At 33.6% G+C, this 26969-nt stretch overlaps 1 protein-coding gene and 1 pseudogene across 1 annotated transcript in view; one reads left to right on the forward strand and one right to left on the reverse strand.

Moving 5' to 3' along the window:
• Positions 1-25950, forward strand: part of LOC114330803 (protein kintoun) — a 102103-nt gene extending 76153 nt beyond the window's left edge. The window contains exon 4 of the mRNA XM_028280209.2: positions 90-25950. Within this exon, the coding sequence (XP_028136010.2) occupies positions 90-273 (184 nt within the window). The 3' untranslated portion in view covers positions 274-25950. The remainder of the gene's footprint in view (positions 1-89) is intronic.
• Positions 689-6255, reverse strand: LOC114330798 (spectrin beta chain-like; annotated as a pseudogene).
• Positions 25951-26969: the final 1019 nt, after the last annotated feature.

The following is a 26969-nucleotide window of genomic DNA, read 5'->3' on the forward strand; positions in this document are numbered from 1 at the left end:
GAGGATTGCGTAGTCAAACTTAGGAGTGCCTGAAATTCGGGCTTTAACTATAACATATATAAAAAATACACTTTTTGTACTCATTTTAGGTCCAACTCAAGTATTTTAGGACAAAAAAAGAAAAACCAGAGGAAAGCTAGAAATAAGAAACGTGCTCTGGAACGTCGGCACAGCGAGAGCGAAGCCTCGGGCGATGAGAAGAAGGAGGGAGATTTAAGGGACTGCAATTTCAAGAAAGAAGATAGCATTTTTCATTTGGAGGTGGATAACTAGAATCTTGATTTTTTGGTTTTGATTGTTTGTTTATAGTCCAGGAACCGAAGCTTTTCACCTCGCAATTTTTACAGAATGGATCGATTTGCTTGAAAATTTGAGAATAAGTAGCGGATAATCCAAGGATCAAAATCTATATGATGCCGAAAGGCGCTTTTACCATGGGGGTGTTTGCCACCCCATCTCGGAGGTGGAAATTTTTTATTATATTTTGACCGCAAAAGTTGATAAAAATATTCATTCTAAGCAAAAAACGATCTATACATTTTTTTGATAAAATTAATATTTTTCGATTTATTCGCTATTTATATCTAAAATATAAATGTTTTTCGATTCTATACTCATCTACGATTCACTCAATTTTTGCCGTAGAAAAAATATTTTTCTTGGGAAAAGTTCTTGGGAATTAAATAACCTACTTCGCTTTGTCTAGAATGGAGTGAAGCCATAGGAGATTGGAGAACGGTTCAAAGTCCTTCCAGTTGTTTCTGTTTCTATCCTGCATAAATCTGTAGATCTCGAATTGATAGTCATCTCCGGTAGTAAACAAATCTGGATCCAATCCTAGATCGTTAAATATTACAACTCCATCTTGTTCGATTCTCGACAGAGTGTAATCAATGATACCAACTTTAGCACCATTTGTGGATACCTATGTTATATGTTTTATTTTTAAGTGTATACAATACTATTTTTTTTTTTGGTTTCTAGTGTAGATATCAAAAGTTTCCCCAATGAAGATTACGGTGTTCGAATTTGAGCTCTTCTTCGGCTATGGCCAAACCTAATGCAACCTGTAGAAACATTGAGTAAGCCTGATATGCGTTGTTGAAAATTAAAGATTTTCTGAACTTCGATAAACGAAGATATTCCATTTATTTTGTGTCTGAGATTACTCAGTTCTATTGTGATTATGATTTCTGATAAAACTTCCTCTTTCTTCTGTCTTTTTCCGTTAACGATTTGGTCGCCCTCCACTTTAATAATTTTCAGTACTGATCTGCGTCCATCGGGTTTGTTTAAGAGGAAAACCTCTCTCTCCGTAAAGCTCTTTTCCAATTTTTTGATAATTCTGAAGTCTGTAAAACATTGTGAAAACTGAATAGGCTCCGTTTGTCCACATTTTCTCAAAACGATTTCTCTGGCTGTGACGGGTACTCGCAATTGTCGATTCTTAGCTACTAAACTGGTCCTTTGTTGGTTTTGGTTTAACGAAAGACATCTAAAACTATCTTCCAAGCTCGCCTCGAGGATTTGATCTGGTACTTAACCTAAAACTGCAGTATCTAGCTGTTCCATCGTTTCTAACATCCCATCTTTCGTTTCCTCGCAAATTTTATTGAATAGTTCTACACTACTAGCACCTTCCAGACTCTTTTCTTTTTGAGCTTTAATTGTGTTAAGTTTCTGCCAAGCTGCCTTTGCAGCTGGATTTGTCTATGTCGAATTTTTACTTTGTTTATTTGAGAACGGTTTTGATTTACAAAAACTTTCACATCGGCATCTAAAGCATCCATTCTCTTTTGACTCGCAGATAAGTCCCTGAGGAATTTCTCATACTTTCTCTTTGCTTGTTCAATACTGTCGTTCGGATCATCGTTAGCCAAAAGTTGTTCTTTGTATTTAATCCACTTTTCAAAATCATCACACTCTTTGTAAAAGGTAAATAACTTTACCGCATCTGTTAATATAGCTTGCCTCTTAGCTGCCAAATCTTGAACCTGTGCATAAGAGTCATTGATAGTCTTCTGTCTCTTAGGTACACTGTTACTATCGTCACCTTTTCTTTTTTGTGTCCGAGGTAGCTCTCTTAGAACATTGACTGGAACTTCAGTATTAACTAATTTTGTTTTTTTAACTTTTTGAACAGATTTTACGATCTTATATTCCGTTTTTTTCTACAGGCTCGTCCACCCATACCTCGGTTGGCACCATCCTGTTTTCATATTGGACGCCTTCTATAGATTCATTAACTTCAGGTTCATTATTTAAATCCAACGTGGATATTCCAGAGGCTATGAGTCGATCAGCTTGACCATTCAAACTATAAATGTCTCCATTATGTGCATTGATTTCTTCATCCAACACTTCGTGTCTTTGCAACAAAGCTTTGGCACTGAGTTCGTCCGTACCATAATCATCCGAATTAACAAGAGCTAATTTTTCATTCAACCAAGACTCGGCTTCGTTTGCATCTGCATAAAACTGGTATGCTTCAGCTGCATCTTGTAGTTGCTTGGCCCGTTCTTTTGCCAGTTTATCCAGTAGTTCCCTAATTCTTTTTATTTTTATCCACATGTTGCTGAATTTCTAAAGATCTAGGATGATTATCTGATATTAACTGCTTACTGGTTGCTCCTAATTGATCAAATTTGTTCTTTCTTGTTTTTATTTCATCCATAAGCACCTTATGTTTTTGTTGTAAGGAGAGGACACCTCGTAAGTCTTTTGCCATAATTCCAGCTTGGCATATTCGTTGTTTCTCAATTAACCAAGCTTCTTCATCTTCTTGATCTAAAAAAAAGTAAATCCTTTATAAAAAGGTATATATTTAAAATACCTAAAAAGGGCTACATCACAATCACATAACTAGTTTTCGACTGGGTTACCAGTCTCATCATCAGTGGTTACGTGAAGTTTACATGCTAACCACCAAGATATAGTTTAACAAAAATATGTGGGTCAAAGCCCTGTATAAGTGGTCCGTTAAGGAAACATCAGTTAAAAATGCCAATTAAAGCATGGATGTTGAAACGATTTTAATATTATGCCCCAGGTAACATCTGAGCTGTGGTGTGACTTAATTACATGGTGAAAGTCTGGTAGCAAATGACACTCATAAACACTCCTGTTTCCATTCTTTCAAAATTCATACTCAATCTTATTAACACCATGACGAACTTCACCCTTCGTTTCTCTGTCAAAAACACAAGTCATCTTGTCAACAATCTACAACAAATCCAACTTCGCCCTAACATTACCATGCTTTCATTTGATGTTAGCAATCTTTTTACATCAATCCTAAAACAAGAAACTATTAATCTGGTACACTCTCTTCTAAGAGCAAGTTCCATTACTACTTCTACTACTGATTCAATTATTCAATTATTACAATTTTGTCTAGCTCAAGACTTCTTTGTATTCAACAATAAATATTAAAGACAACCTGATGGTTTAGCCATGGGCAGTTGTCTATCTCCTCTTCTAGCTGACATTTTTATGGATCATTTGGAATCCGTACAATCATGAAAAATCCTGAAATTCTCCATTATCGTTATGTTGATGATTGTTTATTGATCATCTCAGGTAACTCAAATACAGCTGATTTATTACTTTCTAAAATTAACCAATTTCCTTGATTTCCTTGAGCTGTTTGATGACCTACTCTATTTAACCCACTTAGGTTCTAAGGACGTAACCATTCGATTTTGTAACACATGTTTATGCAGTAATTACTCAACGGCTACCGAATGTGCCCCGTATCTGTAGAAGGGAGATCTATTCTCAGTTGTTCTGTACTGGCAGAACCGAGTCTATTTCCCTTATGATCGACATAATGCTTCCCATTTTGTTGAGGTTTAGTTTGTGTTTTTCTAAGAGTGCTTTGAGTTCTTCGCACTGTTTTATAATTTCACTTTCCCGTTTTTGGACTCCTTCAGAATTTCGATAATTCTCATTAATAAGTTCTTATGCTATATGAGATAAGTCATGAATACGCTCTTCTCTCGCTAATATATCAGCACTGATAGCCTCGTTCTTTTTCAACGTAGCATCCACTTGCACCAAATTGGAACCGTAGCGTGGATTTGATAAAACTTGAATCATCTCTTTCAGGTATCCTTCACGAAAATAGTTTTTTTCTCGAATTTATACATCAGTTGATCTAACCTTTGCTGCCTCATCAGTTCCTCTCTAAGAGCTACCTCTCTTCTGTGTTCAGCTTTCTCTAAAGTATCCCAAGATCTTTCGATATCCTGAACTAGCTTGCCGTCAGAAGGGTAAACAGCTGGTTGCCTAAGTTCCTTTAATTGAGTATTTATGTTAAAGAACAAAGCCTCTATTTCACTTCGTTCTATGTATTTTGGAGGCTTCTCTTGATTACGTAGTGGCCAAATTGTATAAATAGATTTTGAATGCTTTCTAAAGAATTTGGAAATTATCGGTCTTCTAATTCTACAATTTTTAATTTAATCCAGTCCAATAGATCCGTGGTCAATTTGTCGTAGGTAAGTTTCAGTTTGTCAGAGTCGATCCTCTGTTTAATAATTTTCGCTATTCGTCTTTCAGAATTTTCTTCTTGTTTCATGCGTGCAAAAGTGTGATAATATGATGCAACGTAAGTCATAATACTCTTCTCATCAGGTCTTGAAGTATCAATGTCTTCAGCATCATTATTTATGAATATAGATATTTTTAAATACTTTAAATTACATAGTTTGAATAAGTTATCCTCGAAAAATGCATAGTTTTCCCGGCATTTGACTTTGAAACTACAATATTTAGCATTTACTATTGGTCTTAAAGAAAATTAAAAAAAAAACGGTTTTGTTTATTTTTTCAAAATGTACATTTTTGTTAAGTAAAGTTGTTTTGATAAGACGAAAACTTTTTGAGTTATTATCAGAAAACTGATTAAAAACAATCATTTTTTCGATATAAAACGTAACACTTTCGATAGCGAATAAATTGAAAACTATTAATTTTATCAAAAAGAATGTGTGTGTACTTTGTACGCACGTAAGAAGTTATACTTCTATTATATGATTATATGATTATAAACGAAATTAATATACTTTTTATTTATATTTTATTTAAATATTAAACTAATTTATACTTACTACTTCTCAAACATTTTTATTAAAACAGTGCCAAAAATTAAAATAATAAAAGAATAAAACACACACAAACACATTAAAAATGCCACAAATGATTTCTAAACATTAATTGTCAGAAAATTTTTTAACTAAATACGTATTTTCTGAAAATAAAATTATATAATAAATATACTTACAATCATAAAATGCATAAAAAAAAATAAAATATAAAAGTTTCTATTGGGATTCGAACCAACTTACCAGCGCGGTTGGTATTGGCGTTGTATTGGGGTTCATTCGCATTAAACGCTTCGCCACGGAGACAATGTGTCATTATTTGCGAAGATCGACTAACTAAACGGATTAAACTTTTGACATTTTTGAATTAAATTATTTTGATTTTGAATTGAAATGATTTAGAATTGAAAAAATACAACAAAACATAGAGTAAGAAAACAATATATTAGGTGAATATTGATAGAAATTTTGATGGTAATCAAATTATGTAAATAAAAGTATTACATACTATGTATTTTGGTAGGTTCAAATAGGTAGGTACCTATGATACATTTACAATTATTACGTACCTGTTGCTTTAAAAACTATTTAAAAGTCACTACAATTATAAACTTTTTTGTTTCTGTCCTCACAACAATAAAACTAATATATTATACATTTGTTTACCTTCATATTGAACAATTATTTATTATTGACAGATCATTTGAACACCCAATCAGAGCCCGTATAACGACTAATACCATACTGTCGGTGTGCGCATGCGCGCAGATTAATATAAATTCACCCTCAATCTCAATCGCGCCTAAAGAAGTATAACTTCAAAAATGTATAAAACGTTTTTTGCTCAGAATGAACGTTTTTACCAACTTTTGCGGTCAAAATATAATAAAAAATTTCCACCTTCGAGATGGGGTGGCAACCACCTCCATGGTAAAAGCGCCTTTTAACATCATATATATTTTGATCCTTGGACTATCCACTACTTATTCTCAAATTTTCAAGCAAATCGATCCATTTTGTAAAAATTGTGAGGTTTTGTCCTGTTTAAAGCTTCATTACTTGGACTATTAGGTTTATTAACGATATACGCAGCAATATGATAATGACTTGGATTGCATTGATTTAAGTGTAACGATTCTGAGAAAGGCATCTTTATATGTTGTGAGTTATGTAGAAAAAATCATTTTTAGGGATCATTTTAGTCGATTTTCGTTAAAGTGTATGTGAATCTATCGGTGTAAGTTACAACTAAAAGTATGAACATGCGCAAGAGGATTTATTAACGTCTGTACTTATATCTATACATGCGGCGTATGAAGCGATCACTTTTAATTATAATTAACGCAAATTATAACCCTATTTAAAAAAAAATTAAAACGAAAAACAGTTAAAAGTCATATTTTTTGGACGTTTTCAATTATGAAGAACACTTGAGTTAACAAAAAAACTTCATGAGATTTTGATTATCTATCCAATTTGCAAGTTGTTTTGACCTTTTAAATTTACACGCCCATATATTGACAATATGTATATCACTTCTGTTGTTGAGTTGTTTATTTCAAGTAAATAAATGCAGTTTTAAAGAATTCGTAACAGAAATTGTTCAGTCACTGGACTAAAGGATACGGCACACATGTTATGGAAAATATAATGTCACTTAAATGAAATAAAATTACATGCATAGATTCGTCCCGAAATTACACTAATTTCATATCACTGCGCCAACCCTGTATTTTAAATAAAAAGAGCGTAGATTGATATAAATAAATCTAGAATCAAATGGAAATGTACGTGTGTCAAAGAAGGAAACAAAAATGTAATTCGCCACTCCATAAATCTTTCTGAAGGATTAAGTCGGAGGCTTACTCTTATCTTATTATTATTGATAATAAAGTAGGTATAATTTGGTCAGTCGTACTTCCTCTAATCGACTTAGCTCGCGATGGGTAGGCTGTTTTCAATAGCCGCTAGACTAAGGGCCCCCGCATACATACAACTTTTTAGTCGGAACAACTACACATACGAACAACACTTACCACAACAAAACTGAAACAAATCACATTTTTAAATATGAATCTAAATTAAGTAACTTTTACGCGTACCAAAAAAAAGTTGAGTAATAGCAAGCTGAAAATTTGTTAATAGCGTAACGGTGTCTAGTCGGACAAACTTTGATGTACGGGAATACTGGAACAGGGGAAGTTTTAATTGTGGAACAGGTTACAAGTTTCGAACGTCAGACTACGAAAACGTCCCATGTATTTTTTCGGACAGAACTTCCAATTTATTTGTTACCCTTTCATTAAACTCGCATACAAAAATCAAACTGCTAATTTACCACCAATATAATTAGTGTCATTTGACATGTTCTACGTGTCGGACTTATTAAAATGCCCTACATATTTGTGGGACAAATATTTTTTGATATATTATAAAGTTTGCTATTGAATAAACTTAAAACCAACCTGCTAGTTTTCACAATCATAAACTAGTCAAGATGACACGTTCCACAATTAAAACTTGTCCCGTTCCAGTGTTCCAATATATAAAAGTTTGTCCGACTAGACACCGTTAAGCTATTAACAAATTTTCAGCTTGCCATTAACACGGTGACGGACAGTGCGTCCAGTGGCGGCTCGTATCACTTTAAGTAGGTAGTGCCAGAATTCGGGCAGCTGTCTAAATTTTTAGTGACGGGTTCACGATATTGTCAAAAAAGGTATAAAATAGAAATTTAAAAATATAGGTACGGATACTTTTACATTATGTAGGTATATACCATTTCTGGGGTATCAAGAAATTTAAACATTTAAAATGCATTCAGTGATTGATTTGACATCATGTCCGTCCATCAAGTAAAATCTCCAAAATCTCTCAACTTATCGCCCTTTACACAAATATCGGAAAACTATAACTAACTGAAATTCACCAGCGACGCGACGTCTGTCGTTTCATCGGCAATCACTGCAACACAAAGATAATTTTCAATGTCTTTCCTTATTTTCTCGTGATAAAGATCTAAGATGCACTAAGATTTTGCATTGTTTTGAGGTACATGCTTTTAAAGATTTGGAACTTTGAATATGAACCTAAGTCGTTATCTAATTCGTCTAACATTGAACAGTTCCATAAAGATGCCTCTATTTTCTGAATATTTCTTTTCGTTGTGATTTCTCAAAACTAACTCGAAAGCCCCACAAAACCATGTAGATATAATTTTTAATTTGATTCAAAACATATCGATTCTTTATCCACTTCTTGTTCATTGTGTTTAATTAGACTATAACGATAAGCTGAATTTAACTCGGGTTTTATTAAAAATTTAAAAATTTTAAATCACTTAAAAATATAATAGTTTATAACAAAAAGTTTAATTATTAAAAATGTAATAATTATAAATACAAAAACGAGCGAGCGAGCGCGTAAAAAAACTCGAAAATATAATGTATTACTACCCTGTACGAGAATCTATTTAGATCTACGATCGATCCACTATTCACTATGATGAGCATAGTAAAAAATATTAGATCTTCCTTGTCGAGCCAGGCACGAATAGTCTCATTTAATCGTGTATTAAAAGTGCAATATAGCTCTATCTCTGTCACTTACATAGAATGCCCGTAAAATCTTTCTCTTTTCAGTTGAGCCATCTAAGCTTTTGGCTCGATGCGATCATCCCGTCCGCTGTGAGTAGCAAGGCTTGTACTACACTGCACAGTTGCCAGATTTTATATAATTTATAAAGAGAAAAGAAATACGCACAAAAAATGAACGGGCATTAAAACGGTTTAATGATAAAAAATTAGTTTCTGCATAAAAATAAGGTAGTGCCATGGGTCCATGGCACTACCTCACCGGCCGCCACTGAGTGCGTCAAACGTATAAGCAAGTGGTGTGACACTTATGTATTGGAAGGAACATATCCCGAAAAACTATTCCACGAAACCAGAAAATCTAAGAACGATTGTTCCAATATGTTTAAGGAAGATCAGTTATGTTATACATCGTTTTTCAGATGTCTTACAGAGGAGAAAATGTGGAATCTTTCATTTTCAACAACGCCTATCAGGCTTACTCCCATGTTTCTACAGGTTGCATGAGGTTTGTCCATAGCCGAAGAAGAGCTCCAATTCGAACACCGTAATCTTCTTTGGAGAAACGTTTTAATATCTACAGTAGAAACCAAAAAAATAGTATCGTATAGACTTAAAAATAAAACATATAACGTATCCACAAATGGTGTTGAAGTTGTTATCATTGATTACACTCTGTCGAGAATCGAACACGATGGAGTTGTAATCTTTAACAATCTAGGATTGGATCCAGTTTGTTTACTGCCGCAGATGACTATTAATTCGAGATCTACAGATTAATGCAGTAGAGAAACAGAAACAACTGGAAGGACTTTGAGCCGTTCTCCAATCTCTTATGGCTTCACTCCATTCTAGACAAAGCGATTTCGGGTTTAAAATATAAAAATTCAAGGAGTAAAATACACGACAGTTTTTTAAGAAACAAACATCGTGGTGGACGAATGTAATTAAAGAATATTTTTTCGAAATGTTCATTTTTGTTAAGTAAAGTTGTGTTGATAAAACGAAAACTTTTTGAGTTATTAGCAGAAAACTGATTAAAAACATTGATTTTTTTCGACTAACACTTTCGATAGCGAATAAATCGAAAACTATTAGTTTTATTAAAAAATGTATACAACGTTTTTTGCTCAGAATGAATGTTTTTACCAACTTTTGCGGTCAAAATATAATAAAAAAATTTCCACCTTCGAGATGGGGTGGCAACCACCCCCATGGTAAAAGCGCCTTTTAACATCATATAGATTTTGATCCTTGGGACTATCCACTACTTATTCTCAAATTTTCAAGCAAATCGATCCATTTTGTAAAAATTGTAAGGTTTTGTCCTCTTTTAAGCTTCATTACTTGGACTATTAGGTTTATTAACGATATACGCAGCAATATGATAATGACTTGGATTGCATTGATTTAAGTGTAACGATTCTAAAAAAGGCATCTTTATATGTTGTTAGTTATGTAGAAAAAAAAATCATTTTTAGGGATCATTTTAGTCGATTTTCGTTAAAGTGTATGCTAATCTATCGGTGTAAGTTGCAACTAAAAGTATGACTTATTAAAATGCCCAACTTGTCGGACAAATATTTTTGATATAGTATATAGGGTGTCCCAAAAGTAGCGGAACGGTCGAATATTTCTCGAAATAAACATAGTATCGAAAAACTGAAAAATACGTCTTCAATCATTTTCGAAAATCTATCGAATGACAAAAACACGACCCCCACTCCACCCCCTAGAGGTGGGGTGGGAGGTAACTTTGAAATCTTAAATGAAAACCCCTAGTTTTTATTTCAGATTTAGATTCCCTACGTAAAAGTAAGCAACTTTTATTCGAGACATTTGTTTGAACTATGGACAGATGGCGCTATAATCGAAAAAAATCATTTATCCTGATGTCATAGGTAAATAATAGAAACGGTCTAATATCTCGCGAAATGGACTTGCAAATGAAAAACAAAAAAATACGTGTTTAATATTTTTCAAAAATCTATATAATGGCATCAAACACCACCCAAACTTCACAATCTGGAGGTGGGGTGGGGGTAACTCTATAATCTTAAATAGCAACCCAATTTTTTATTGCAGATTAGGATTCGTCGTGAAAAATTAAGCAACATTTATTCGAAACCATTTTCAGATTTGTTGATAGATGGCGCTAATAAATCGTCTTTTTCCAATTATAGCGCCATCTATCAACAATTCTAAAAAAATGTTTCAAATAAATGTTTCTTAATTTTTTATAATTAATTCGAATCTGCAATAAAAAATATAGTTTACCATTTAACGTTTTAAAGTTAGTGGAGGGTCATGTTTGGTGTTATTTGATAGGTTTTTGAAAAATATTAAAAACGTGTTTTTTGGCGTTTCATTTGAAAGTGTATTTCTTGAGATATTAGAGCGTTTCTATAATTTACCTATGGTAGCACAATAAATTGTTTTTGCCGATCATAGCGCCATCTATCCACAATTCGAAAAAATGTCCCAAATAAAAGTTGCTTACTTTTACACAAGGAATCCAAATCTGCAATAAAAACTGGGGGTTCCTATTTAAGATTTTAAAGTTACCCCCCACCTCACCGCCAGGGGGTGGAGTGGGGGATCGCATTTGGTGTCATTGGATAGATTTTGAAAAATTATTGAAAACGTGTTTTACAGTTTTTCAGACCGAAATTTCAGTTCGCGAAATATTCGACAGTTCCGCTACTTTTGGGACACGCTGTATAAAGTTTGCTATTGAATAAACTTAAAAACAACCTGCTAGTTTTCACAATCATAAACTAGTCAAGATGACACGTTCCACAATTAAAATCACGTTCCACAATTAAAACTTCCCTGTGCCAGTGTTCCCATACATCAAAGTTTGTCCGGCTAGACACCGTTAAGATATTAACAAATTTTCAGCTTGCTATTAACACGTTGACGGACAGTTCGTCAAACGTATAAGCAAGTGATGTGACACTTACGTATTTTGAAAAGTAGATGGAAACACTGAGTTTTTTAGCATTTTTTGTAAACATGTGCATGACGACTATGGACATCTCATAACATTTAATATGCATCTGTAGATGTAATGTGACATTTTTTTGTCACAACTGATTATTTTAAAAGTGTCGTCTATAGACGTTGTAATTATTTTGTATTTTGAATTCCATTCTCTACTCGCAACTGAACGATGGTCAAACAACTTTTCAGTCAAAAAGTAATCGAGCAGGGCTTTTGATTTTTTTGTGGAGCTACTATCGAGTTGACAGTGTGCGGACTTTAATATATTCCTACAGACTTATGATAAAAAGTTGTATGTATACGGTGGGTCTAATGGTGTTTATGAATGACAGTTTTATAGACTTCAAAAATGCGATTTCGATCAACTTTAATTACAATTAACGCCGTTATTACACTCGCGATCACAAAAATCGCGTCACTCGATGGATTATACACGTTTGAGGTCTCGAATTTCCTAAACCTGTTGTCCGATTTGAGTGATTTTTTTAGTATGTTATAGCCTTATTATTTCAGAATATCAATGTAATAATATTGTTGCTAGACAGGCAAATGTCATTTTGTACCGGGTGTAACAATCATACTGTGTTTTTTCCTTAAAGTTCGGAACATTATGTGGAATATTGTGGCATAGCTAAAATATTGAAATTAAAACTCAATTGTAGCCTTAGGCTTTCTTAACATTTTCTTTTTTGATTCATTTGCTTATGTTGTATAATAAAAAAGTTAGGTACGTAACAACTAACCATGTTCTTCATCAATAAAGGGTGTTTCTCAATAAGTGCGACAAACTTTAAGGGGTAATCCTGCATGAAAAAATAATGACCGTTTGTTTTATAAAGATATGCCCTCAAATGCTTCGTTTCCGAGATACGGGATGTTGAATTTTTTCTTACAAACTGACGATTTATTTGTTGCTCTAAAACTGGTTGAGATATGCAAAGGACCCCGCACAAACCTTATGGAAAATAGGTCCCAGTGGATTTTGTTCATACTTTGGGAAAATACTCTTTGAAGCATTCTGATAGAAACTTCTCATGGGCACAAGTCAATCGTATGAAGGATTTTCAAGATATAAAGGCCCAAACTCGGATTTACGGGGTTTTCCAATTCCGTGAGTTACTGGTTATTTGGCAACATGTAGAAGTTTGGATCAAGGAAAAGTATTAGTAGACTATGATTTTTTCCTGGCTATCCAATGGCGACCTTTACTTTGACCTTGACTTTCAACGGACGTCATCTTCTAGAGTTTCGAGGGTTTTCGGCATTCAATTGATATAAACAGATTACTCATGGGTTTTTGGGATCGCTAAACACGAATATGCAATCAGAATTTCCCTCGGGATGACGTGGTGGCCAGGGCCTCTGCAAAGACGTCATCTTCTAGAGTTTCGATGGTTTTCGGCATTTAATTGATGCAAATGAATTACTGGAGGGTTTTTTGAGGTCGCTATACACGAATATGCCACCAGAACCAACTCATGGAGCACCTGAATTCCAAGGTCAATGAAAGGGACTCCTGGAGTTTCGAGGGTCTTTGGTACTACATAAATGCAAACGGATTAGTTATAGGTTTTTGGGGTTGCTGAACACGAATACGTGATCAGCACAGACACAGGAGCACCTGGTGCCTAAGACAGGTTATCGTCTGGAGTTTCGGAGGAATCAAATGGATTACTCTTAGGTTTTTGGGGTTGCTGAACATGCATACACTATCAGATCCGACCCACGAATCACATTGTGCCTACGGCACAATATGATTATTCGTGTTCAGCAACCCCAAAAACCTATAATTAATCCGTTTGCATCAATGTAGTACCAAAGACCCTCGAAACTCCAGAAGCCCCCTTTCGTTGACCTTGGGAACCAGGTGCTCCGGGAGTCGGTTCTGGTGGCATATTCGTGTTTAGAGACCTCAAAAAACCCTTCAGTAATTCATTTGCATCAATTAAATGCCGAAAACCATCGAAACTCTAGAAGATGACGTCCCTTGCAGTGGCCCTGGCCACCACGTCAGCCGGAGGGTAATTCTGATGGCATATTCGTGTTTTGCGATCCCAAAAACCCATGAGTAATCTGTTTATATCAATTTATTGCCTAAAACCCTCGAAACTCTAGAAGATGACGTTCGTTGAAGGTCAAGGTCAAAGTAAAGTTCGCCATTGGATAGCCAGGAAAAAATCCAGACTGCTAGTACTTTTCCTTGATCCAAACTTCTACATGTTGCCAAATAACCAGGAACTCACGGAATTGGAATACCCCGTAAATCTTATAATTTTCCCAGTTTGGACCTCTATAGCTTGAAAATCCTTCATACGATTGAGTTGTGCCCATGAGAACTTTTTATCAGGATGCTTCAAAGGGTATTTTCCCAAAGTATGAACGAAATCCACTGGGACCTATTTTCCATAAGGTTTGTGCGGGGTCCTTTGGTAGATTTAAGAGGTAATTATTGCGCAGTTTTTGACATACAAATATTAATTTTATATTCACCATTGGCGTGCATACGGGATGTATCTAAAATGTTTATATCCGTATGTACGCCAATGGTGAATATAAAATTCTTATTTGTATGTCAAAAAATGCGCAATAACTACCTCTTAAAACCTACCAATATTCATTTGCATATCTCAACCAGTTTTAGAACAACAAATAAATCATCAGTTTGTAAGAAAAATTCAACATCCCGTATCTCGGAAACGAAGCATTTGGGGCATATCTTTATAAAGCAAACGGTCATTATTTTCTCATGCAGGATTATTGTTCAAGCAATCTATATAGTGTAAGATTTGTAGCTTTGGGTAGTTCTTCTTTAAGCTATTAGGCCGGCAGCTGGTTTTTTCTGGTAATTAAATATGTAGTTAAAAATATTTATTTATACTTACGTAAATACCGTTAAAGCAGGACATAACATCGTATATGTTAAAATTAATTTTATCAATTTTTTAATTACATTTAACCTCACAGGGACCCTCCCTCTTACCGCATGCTTGCATTAATAACTGATATAGAATAGCTTTTATAATTAATCTTGTTATTGTTAGAATTATTGATACTAAAAGAACTTTATAAAAACACAGTTAGATCTAAAATTACTTTAGGTATACAGTTCAAAACTTTTAAAATTCAGCACAAAATGCAAGCATGTCCCCGTTCTTTTTTTATTTATTAAAAACACAAAATCTAAAAATATTTTTTTAACCGAGTCTTTTTATTACTACACTTATGCTTGGAAAATGAATTGCACAACACAACAATTAAAATACTGATACACTTAACTCATTTTCTCCTTCTTCCTTATTTTCTTCGTCACTATCATCGCCCAATTCAATAATAAATTTATTTCCACCATTAATGTGGAAGTGCCCAATCTTCTTATAATATTCTTCCACTTTGATCACTTTGGCGATTCTTCTCTGCCAGTCTACTTTGGTAATATTGGCTACTTCTTTTTTAATTATCTCAATTACCTTTTTGTCAAATTTAGGAAATGTATTTGAACGCCTTATACTTGGTTTGAATTGTCCCCAAATTAACTCGATAGGATTGAAAACACAAAAGTAGGGGGGAAGTCTCAATATAGTGTGTCCATGCTTTTCGGCAGTACTCTCTAGAGCGTATAATTTTCTAAATTGCTTCGTGTGTAGAACTTCAATAAGTTGTTTTTTTGTGTAAAAATCTTCGAAATACAAATCATTTTCCATTAAAAAATTTTGCAGGTCAGCTTTCTTTGAAGATGTATTTGGTATTTTGGTGAGCTGTCGGGAATGATAGGAAGCGTTGTCAAGCATTATTACTCTGTTTTTCTTCAAGTTTGGGATCAGCGAGTTTTTAAACCAATCTTCAAAAATGTCAGCTTCCATATTCTTGTGGTAGTCAACGTTACAATCTTCCATTTTCTTCCCACATAATTTTAAAGCATTCGGAACCCATCCCTCACTTCCTCCGCAATGTAAAATAATTAGCCGCGAGCCTTCATTTGCAGGCATTTCTGGTATGCACATGCTTGAACCATCTGTCCATCCCTTCTTTACTGTATCGTGGGTATCATACCAAGTTTCATCTAAATAATAAATTCTCCTATTTTCTTGCCTATATTTAGTAATTTCTTCTAGGTACATATTACGTCTGTTGACTATTCTTTGGTTTTCCATAATTATTGCTTGACGTTTATTTTTTTTTAATTTAGAGCCCATTTTTTTATCCAGTTTTGAAGAGTTTTCTCACAGCAGTTCATATTTCGACCGGTTGTTTCCAATTTCTTTCTTATTATTTCTATTGTAGGTATTTCATTGCTTTTGTAGCAGTCGTATATTGTGGTTTTCAATAGTTTTACAAGTGAAGGATTTAAAGGTCTTGAAAATTTGTAGTCACATCGTTTCTTGCGATGATAGGGTTCATTTTTAACTATTTTATATACAGTAGAAAGTCGAATTTCTGTTAAACCAGAGGTGGCTTGTGCCAATAGTGTTTCATCGAAGCCGAATTTCGTACGTAGATTTTTGTATACATTCAAACATACTTGCTGTGTTTCAGCATTTAAATGCATTCGAATCTTCTTTACGGGCACTTTTTTTTAGTAATTACATTCACACTAGCACTGGCAATTTCTACAATATCAGCGTTATCGTACGCGATATTTACATTATCCTGCGGGCGCGACATCACTATTCACAATAATTAAATTACAATAATCAACACTTTACACTCTCCAAACGAAATACTAAATACTAAACCAATATTCAAAATAATTACAGCAAACAAAACACTCGAATCACTTAACACACTTACACTCCAGTACTAATACACTGCTAGCTACCGAACTAAAACTACTATCGTTTTGCACGAAACTTGTGAATAGGTGGGAGGTCTGTGCGTAAAAACACAGATGCGTTCAAAGGGCCGCTTCTTAAACGTTTGACCTAATATCTTTATTTGAAGAATATAATATTTCACCGGCTTAAAGCTATTCCACAATATGTTTTACTTGGACAATACCCCTTAAAGTTTGTCGCACTTATTTAGAAACACAATTTATTGATGAAGAACATGTTTAGTTGTTAAAGTACCTAACTTTTTTATGATACAACATAAGCAAATTATTTAAAAAAAGAAAATGTTAAGAAAGCCTAAGGCTACAAAGTTTTAATTTCAATATTTTATCTATGCCATAATATTCCACAGAATGTTCTGAACTTTAAGGAAAAAACACAGTATGATTGTTACACCCGGTATAAAATGACATTTGCCTGTCTAGCAACAATATTATTACATTAATATTCTGAAATAATAAGGCTATAACATACTAAAAAAATCACTCAAATCGGACAACAGGTTTAGGAAATTCGAGACCTCAAACGTGTATAATTCATCGAGTGACCCGATTTTTGTGATCGCGAGTGTAATTAAAATACATTATTGGCGCAATGATATTAAAATATTGAAATTTTGAGACTAATCTATTCATGTAAATTTTATTTCATTTGAATGCCGTTATATTTTCCATAAGATGTGTGCGGTGTCATTTGTAAGCCAACGGAAAGATTTAATATAGTGTATTTAAGTGTATACAACTCATTTTTCCAGTGTATACCTACAACCTTTAACTTTATTTTTACTCTTTATATTATTATTTTTTATTTATTAATATTACTCTTTTGAATATTTATTTTTACATGAAAAACTATTCGTACTAGTACTAGTTGTTTTAACTAATTCAAATATTAAATTAATATAATATAGGAAATCGTTATCCAAATTAGGAAATATTTACCAAAAATAATTCTTGTTATTTAGACGTATTATGATAATTATAAACAATATAAGATGCCTTTCCCCTGATTTTAACGTTCATATAACACTATATGTTTATGAATAATTAATAAAAAGAATGTTTCCGATTCATAATTACATAAAGTTCTGGAGGTTATATTAAGAGGTTATAAATTCCCTTAATTAGTGCAAAATGTTTTCAAAACCTACAAAAAAGCATCCATCCATGTCTAATCCATTCAAGAGTATGTAGTGTGAAAACCATCGTAACAATCTTGTCACACTTGGCTATCCACGTCCAATAGCGCCCTGCCTTCTTAACTCACTAAGGGTGCGGAACAACTGATCTTTTGTGGAGCCAGATACAATCTCTTTCCATTGATCAATATCGCAATCTACCCAATAAGCGCTCTATTCACCCTTATTTTTCAAAAATCCACGAAGAAAAAGTTTTCCTGTAGTTGGCTGTATACCATATATTACAAAAAACAAGTGAAATCCTTTATAAAAGGTATATTTGTTAAAATTTCCTAAAAAGGGCTACATCACAGAACTAGTTTTCGATCGGATGACCGATCATCATCAGTGCTGACGCGATGCTGACATGCTAACCACCAAAATACAAAAATATACGGGTAAAAACCCTTTAAAATTGATCCGTCATGGAAACATAGATTAGATTCGTGAACTTGAACATGGATGTACAAAATATCCCATGTATTCTGCTCGAGGTACCATTTGAGCCCAAATTGACTTGTTCACATGTTAAATAGACGATGGCTATCATCTGCTCAACTTGTGAACTTGCCATCATCAATTCAACATGTGAACAAGTCAATTTGGGCTCAAATGGTACCTCAAGCAGAATACATGGGATATTTTGTACATCCATGTTCAAGTTCACGAATCTAATCTATAGGTTCGTTTCAAGACGACACATTTGTACGATCCCTTGAACCGTCACGAAATCGATTGGACTGTTTTAATGCGCAAAATCGCGCTTGAACGGTTTTCTTTCGATCCCAAACCGATTACCGGTACGTAACCCTCTTGGAACGTATTTGTGTACCATTTTAAGTTCGAGTTGCGCCTGAGCCATTTTCAGAACGAGTACCACTAGAAGTTTGCTAGATGGTTAGAAATTATTATTTCTAACATGTTCATTAAACATCACTTCAACTTCAAAATCTTCCCCAAAATCGATATCTGACAAATCACTGTCAGTGCAAGTACAAAAAAAAATTATCCATATTTTTAAGATTAATTTGAAAACAAAAGAAATAATTATTTAAACGAAAATCAAGATTCGCAGGTACTAATAGCGTGGATCGTGGATTATTCTATTATTGAATCATATTTTATCAGTGACCAGTAAAAATGAAAACAATCCTAACTGCGCAAGTCAGTACAAATAGTTTCTGCTTGAAGGCATGTATCAAAAGGACCGTTCAGTTACCGATTTCGAAAGGTTACATGGATCGCTTGGAACAACACAGTGTACGATACGAATCATCGTTCATGTTCGCTTGGAACGCATTTTTTATAATGCGCATGACGAGGGCAGTACGAAGGACGGTTTTCATGTCACTTGGAACTAGCCTTATGTTTACATGACTGATCAATTTTAAAGGGTTTTTACCCGTATATTTTTGTATTTTGGTGGTATGTCGGCACTGATGATGATCGGTCATCCGATCGAAAACTAGTTCTGTGATATAGCCCTTTTTAGGGAATTTTAACAAATATAGCTTTTATATAGGATTTTACTTGTTTTTTTTCCTTATTATTCATTGCTATTCCATTCTAGCTAGGGCCACGACCGGTATCTGGGAACACATGGGCGTAACCCGCAAGCAAAATGGGCCCTAAAACATATTTCTGCGTAACATTCTCACGTTCACATAATATGATATTATCTTCTATCATTTTGGATTTTTTTGGGAGGTCTTTACTCACTTATAAAGTGGTCGTTACTTATAGACCAGTAAGGATCTGTGAAAAAACGTCTATTTTTTGATGTGAGAGGTAGCATTCGGATTTTTGCAGATAAAGTTAGGTGACACCTTCAGTAATAATAATTGACTTATACTCCTTCTCAAATATGCTCGGAACGTAAATAAAAAAATAAAAATATTTAAAAATTTCGAAAAATGTCGATTTTTTTCTGCTTTCTTTGCTTATAACTTTAAAACGATTCGTTTTGGAACAAAGTCATACAGAAATAAAATAAAGATAATTGAATTTTGTATGATATACGACTGGTCAAAAATGTCTTACATATTACGTTTTCTGCAATATAGCAATAAATCCAAAATAAGGGAGCAAAATACGCCTGTTGTTATTCAATGTTTTTAACCACTTTGGTAGCACTTAGAACCTTAGTAATTCGCTTAGGAAATTCTTTGTAACATACTTAAACCGTGTACCAAATTTCATTAAAATCGATTAAATAGATTTTGCATAATAAATTTGCAATCTAAATGTTTTTAAAAAAGTTCAAATTTTTTAAAATCTTTCTGAACAAAAAGTATACCATTTAGAAGTTGTCTAATTTTTTTACATATAAAGAGGTGCTCTCCCTATCTAATACACTTTACAGAATTAAAATCTGATTATTTAAGGGGCCTCAGCAATGTTTTAAACTTATAAACAATTTTTTGGCTTATAAACAAATAGCTTTGTTTAATAATAAAAAAATTTATTTTTAGCAATGCAAATAATTAGAACCGGTATAATTTGACTTAAACTTTCAAATGCTGTCAGCAGAATTGCTATTTTATTTTTTAATCAAAAGTTATTCCCGTTCAAAAATTGCAATTTGTCGAATTTTTGAAAGTTCCACTGCGTTTATCTCGAAAACTATGCATCCTATGAAAAAACTTGTAAGAACCTTTTTTGCTTAGAATTACCCAAGAAATACAAAAAAAATGTTTTATTTTGCGAAAAATCGATGTAATGTAATTCCTCAAGTTCTTTGTTTATAACAATCTTATCGACATCCGGATCAACTGTTACCCAAAAAAATCGTGTTCTACGGGTCAAAAAATACATAAAAATCTTGGGTAAGTCCATCTAAATAAAGGAGCCCGTAGCACCCCCTTCTGGCCACAGGACTAATTTGTTTATAAGCCAAAAAATTGTTTATAACTTTAAAACATTGCTGAGGGTGCTTAAACAATCCGATTTCAATTCTGTAAAGTGCATTAGATAGGTTGAGTGCCTCTTTATATGTAAAAAAATTGACAAATCTTTGTATGTTCTAGTTTTTGTTCTGCAAGATTTTAAAAAATTTTAATTGTTTAAAAACGTTTAGATTGCAAAATTATTATTCAAAATCTAGTCAGTCAATTTTAATGAAATTTGGTGTACGGTTTTAGCACATTACAAAAATAGGAAGGTTCCAAGTGTAACCTAAGTGATGGAAAATCATTGAATAAGGACAGGCTTGTTTTGCCCGCTTATTTTATATTTATTGCTATTTTGCAGCAAGGGTGATAAATTAAGACATTTTTAACCAATCGCGTCTGATAGAAAATTTAATTATCTTTGTTTTATTCCTATACGACTTTGTTCCAAAATGAATCGTTTTAAAGGTATAAGCAAAAAAAGTAGAAAAAAACGAAATTTTTTGAAATTTTTAAATATTTTATTTTTTTTATTAATGTTCCGGGCATATTTGAGAAGGAGCATAAATTAATTATTATTAACGAAGTTATCACCTAACTTTATCCGCAAAAATCTTAATGCCACCTCTCACATCCACCTAAAAACAGATCCTTACTGGTCTATTAGCCAATTAGCTTATTGCACGTTCTGTATCTGTAGAATAGGGAAGGCGGGTCAAGTCCCACAGTACTTAGGCCACAATTGACCCATTGGGTTGTCCTTAGTTCATTATCCATCCTGCCATTTCCAGGAAGGCATACAAATCACCAGGGGACATCTCCATTATGTCGGCAGGCGTAGGCCAAGGCTCGTCGAACGCATACTCTTGTATTGACGATAACTCCGGGCATTGACTAGGACATGCTCGACAGTTTCGTCATCTCGTTCACACTTCCTGCAAAGAGGTGTGTCTATTAGCCCCAGTGTGTGGAGGTGTTTTCTTAGTTGACAATGGCTAGTTAAAAAACTAACTGTCAAGCTTAGGTTTTTCCTGGTCATTCCCAAGTACTTTTCTGATGCTGACTTCGCAAGGTTCCTTAGTGTTACCTTGGCAAGTGTACATCCTGACCCTTCTTCCCATCTTGAAGGCATTTGTCAATTTTCGCGATTGTTGCAGTTGATCAGCCAAAATGTCACCAGGTCCTAAGAGTCTTAGACCTGCTGCCTTCCTATCTAGCTGGTCAGCAATGCTGCCTTCCTAGCTAGCTGGTCAGCATTGCAGTTTACTTTATTTCCGTTGTGTCCGTTAACCCAGCTCAGGATGATGTTACCATCCGAAGCTTGGGCTAGTGACTCATGACACTAAATTACTAGCCCTGATATGACACGTGGTCTGTTCAAGGATTAGTAGTGCTTGTCTGTTGTATGTGCAGATTATTATGGCTATACTTTTCAGGGTTATCTCTTTTGTGGTTATGAAGATACCAGCCAGTTCAGCCTAAACTACGCTGGCATTTTCCCGTGTTTCACATCTGGAATATATCCGGTGAAGATGCAATATGCATTTGCCACGTTTGACTCCCTATGTTGTCTTGTTTCGATTTTGTAGGGTTTTTTGAAGACAAACGTAGGTTTAATTGAGTCGTATCCATGGCGTGCATGTAGCTGGGGCAGTGCCTTCAGCTCATCCCGCCATCATAGCGCCACCTCTTTGACATATATGTCTAAATGGGTGATGTCAATGAGCAACTCCATTGCAATTGGTGTTGTTTTCATGGTACCTGTTATATTTATGCAAGCCATCCGCTGAATATGGTTTAGTTTGTTGATCGCTGTTGCCTGTAGCACTTTTGGTACCCAAGCAATAGCTCCGTAAGTTAGCTTTGACCTAATGACTGCAATGTAGATCCACTCGATCACGTTGGGCAAAAGGCCCCAAGTGCGTCCGACCGTTCGCCGACACTGTTCATAGGTAAGCTGCTCTTTTAGCTCTACAGGCTGTATGACACTATGCATTTTCTTGTATCATTTCTAATATCGTTTCTGATATGTCAAAAAAAATGTATAGTGTCATACACAGATACAAGAAACGATACAAGAATTTGTGTCAGGCACAGATTCTTGTACAATAACTGCGCCAATTTCTGCGCAAAGAGCAAAAACGTAAAACCTGCTGGTAAAACTTCTAAATGTCATAATGGCGGCTGAAAATGAGATCATATGATTTATGTCTTGATGAATTTATTTGTGTTTTGTAGGTATTATTTATAAATATTTTATTGATACTTAATATACCGTTTGGTATGGACTACTGTTCTACTAATAACCATATATTTAGAATAACTTTGGGTTTCATATTGCATAATTTTTTAATAGAGGAAAATACAATAGTTCCAATTTGGATCAAACTGAAGATAATTATAATGCAAATATTTTAGCACAAATATCAAAACAAAATAAAAAACACAAATAATCAACAGTCAACGTAAAAATTCTAGTTAATATAACATTAAAATATTTGTTTTTAAAAGTTTATAAATTTTATAAAATCCTTAAAATCAGCTGTAGACGCAGTACTACCATACCAATGTAACGTGACAGGGTGACAAACAAAATTTCGACCAATCACGTGCCGAATTTCATACAGTTTTCGATACAAGAACTTGCATAGTGTCATACAGGGCACAAATGTACGTACAAGAAATGATACAAGAAAATGAATACAAGAAACGATATCAGAAACGATATTAGAAATGATACAAGAAAATGCATAGTGTCATACAGCCTTACTATCTAAGTAAGAGTTCCATGTTAACTTCCTGTCAAGGGTAACACCAATGTATTTCAACTCTTCTTCACAAAAGTTCAGACTGTAGTTTATAATCCTAGGGGGTATTAAGCCCGTGATCCTTCTTTTTCTGGAGAAGAGAACCATCTCTGTCTTTTTTGGATTTACAGACAGTAAGTGTTCCTTACACCATGTTTCTATTAGTCTGAGAGCAACTTGTAATCTCTCACATTAGACCAGGCCGCATCTGTAAAAATATTAGTACATTTGGACGTTGAGAGGTGACTCAAATTTTTTTGCAGAAATTGCTTGAAAATAACTCAAATAATAATATTTGAGTTATCCTCCCTCTCAAAAAGGTCCGGAACATTATAATCAAAATGTCAAAAAATGAAGGAAAAATTCGATTTTTTTCTTCGTTTTTTGATTATAACTTATAAAGTATTCATTTCCGAGAATAGTTGTACCGACATGAAAGTTGCGTAATTAAATTTCCTACAATATAGAATTGATTAATAATTTAAAAAATAGTCACCCTTGTTGCAAAATAGCAATAATTGCGAAAAAAACCATACAAAAACAAGTATTCGCATTTTACGTTTTTCAACCATTTATGCTACACTTAGACCCTTCATATTTCACCCAGAAAAACTTTATGATACAGTAAAACAGTACTGTAAATTTCATTAATATCGGTTCTATAGATTTTGCAAAATAAATTTTGCAATCCAGCTTTCGCAAAAAAATTCATTTTTTCAAAATGTTAAAGGACTGAAAATAAAGCAGGTAGCAAGTTGAATTTTTTTTGCGTATAGGAGTGTACTGTACTTTTCATTTGCAATTTGCAAAATTAAAATCGATTAACTATCACGGCGTCAGGAATTTTTTTAAATAAACATTAATTATTGGTGCTACGCGCAGGACAGCGGATAGTTTGCTCTGACTGGGCATTCCAACGACCTTTGATAATGATTGATACATTTTAATTTTTATTACATTTCGATATAAATAAATAAATTTGTTTGTTACAAAATAAAAACACATACTCTATCTTTTGAAATAACACTTTTTTTAGCAAAGACTTTCTTTGTTCATATATTTTAACTTAGAGAATAAAAGTTTATTATTTTTAAACATATGCAATTGTTTAAACAATATTTCACAAACAATAATAAAATTAGTTTGATTTTTGTGGAATTAAAATATTAAAATACAACAAAATATAGAGTAAGAAAATAATATATTAGATAAAGATTGGAAGAAATTTTGGCGGAAATCAACTTGTGTGAATCGATCACCGCTGTCCTGCGCGTAGCACCAAAAATTAATGTTTATTTAAAAAATTTCCTGACGCCGTGATAATTATTCGATTTTAATTTTGCAAATTGCAAATGAAAGGTACAGTACACTTCTATAAGCAAAAAAAAAATTCAACTTGCTATCTACTTTATTTTCAGTCCTGCAACATTTAAAAAAAAATGGAATTTTTTTTGCGAAAGCTGGATTGCAAAATTTCTTTTGCAAAATATATTAAACCGATCTTAATGAAATTTACAGTGTTGTTTTACTATATCATAAAGTTTTTCTAGGGGTGACTATTTTTTAAATTTTCAACCAATTCTGTATTATAGGAAATTTAATTACACAACTTTTATGTCAGTACAACTTTTCTCAGAAATGAATAGTTTTAAAGTTATAATCAAAAAACCAAAAAAAAATCGAATTTTTCCTTCATATTTCGACATTTTGATTATTTAAACAATGTGCCGGGCCATTTTGAGTGGGAGGATAAGTAAAATATTATTATTTGAGTTATTTTCAAGCAATTTCTGCAAAAAAAATTTGAGTCACCTCTCAAGGTCCATCTCAAAACAAATGCGCCCTGGACTACATAGTGTGTTCTCAAACTTACTGTTTTGCAAGGCGGTTATATCGTTTGCATAGGCTATTGTGTAGAAACCGTTCTTGCTGAGTTGGTCAACCAGGGTATCCAAAACTATGCTCCATAGGAGTGGTGGCTTATTGCACGTTATCATTGATATAGTCTCCTATAAAAACATTATGTATTATTACATTACATTATATTACAGTAGATAGGCTACTGACCCACCTTCTGCTACGCTCTCGAAGAATTCGCTGTTCTTTAGTTTAAATTTTATTTTATTACTGTTTTAATAATTATTTCCCATTTCTGTGATACACATGTACGTACTATTTATAAACAACAATATTTTTTTTTTAAATAAAATTACAATAAAATCCGGAACGTAATTGAGAAACATTCTTTAATATGTATAATTGAAAACTTAGATTATCTAAGCACTTAAATATTATCAATTAGATGGTCAATATACGAATCAATAACAGTAACGTCAAGAAGGATAATTGTAGTATTTGTATTGGATGGTTTTTTTTTGGATTAGTAAAATAGTACAAGAAAAAAAAACAAAAAAAAATGAATGTGATAAGTTTACATATACAATTTGCTTTATATTGTGTTTTATTAAGTTTTACTCACTGATTTTATAGAATATTTCAATTTTATACATGTTCTTAGGACGAATAAAATGTTTCAAACGTTAACAAATGTTATTTTTTAATCGTCACTTATTCTCCTTTGGGGCTTGGACCGCGTCGTGTTTGGGTAATTCCTGTGTGGGTTAACTTGTAGGTGAAAAATACGAACCATTAAGGAATATAATTCAGGACAAAATCAAAGTCAGAAGAAGCGTAGGAAGATACACAATCTCCTTGAATGGTTTGGATGCAATTCAGTAGAACTATTCAGGCGCGTCGCCAACCAAATTATTTGCCAGAACCAAATTATTTGCAATTCTATCAGTTAAATGATAAAATTGCAATAGAACGAGGAGTACGACAGGGCTATATTTTATCTCCACTACTATTCAATATTTACTCTGAATGACGGTTGTGCCAAAGGAGTATTAATAAATGGTGAATGGTTGAATAACAAACCAATACTAAACGCTCAACTTACAATCAACCAACAGAATATCGAAAGAGTTGAGTAATATACATATCTGGGTACGAATTTAAATAGCCAATGGGACCACTCAACAGAAATTAAACAGCGAATAATAAGGGCGAAAGCAGCATACGTTAGAATGAGACCCATTTTCAACAGTCGAGACATAGCATTAAAAACAAAATACCGTTGGAATGGACAGCATGGACACTAACTGTTGCATCTATGAATCGGCTCGAGGCTTTCGAAATGTGGTGTTATAGGCGCATCTTACGTATATCCTGGGTTGACCGAATTACCAATGTGGAAGTCCTGCGTAGAATGGGGAAAGAGTGTGAAATTCTCATAATTATAAAAACAAAAATATTAGAATATCTAGGACATGTAATGAGAAATCAAGAACGTTACGGCCTTCTCCAACTGATTCTCCAAGGGAAGGTAAATGGTAAAAGAGGACCGGGAAGAAGACGCATTTCCTGGCTTCAAAATTTACGTAAGTGGTATAACACGACTACCACTGAACTGTTCCGCGCTGCGGTAAACAAAGTCAAGATAGCCATGATGATCGCCAACATCCGGAACGGATAGGCACTTTAAGAAAAAGAAGAAGAAGAAATTAT

Source organism: Diabrotica virgifera, chromosome 3 (genome assembly GCF_917563875.1).
Source record: "Diabrotica virgifera virgifera chromosome 3, PGI_DIABVI_V3a".
Classification (NCBI taxonomy): domain Eukaryota; kingdom Metazoa; phylum Arthropoda; class Insecta; order Coleoptera; family Chrysomelidae; genus Diabrotica; species Diabrotica virgifera.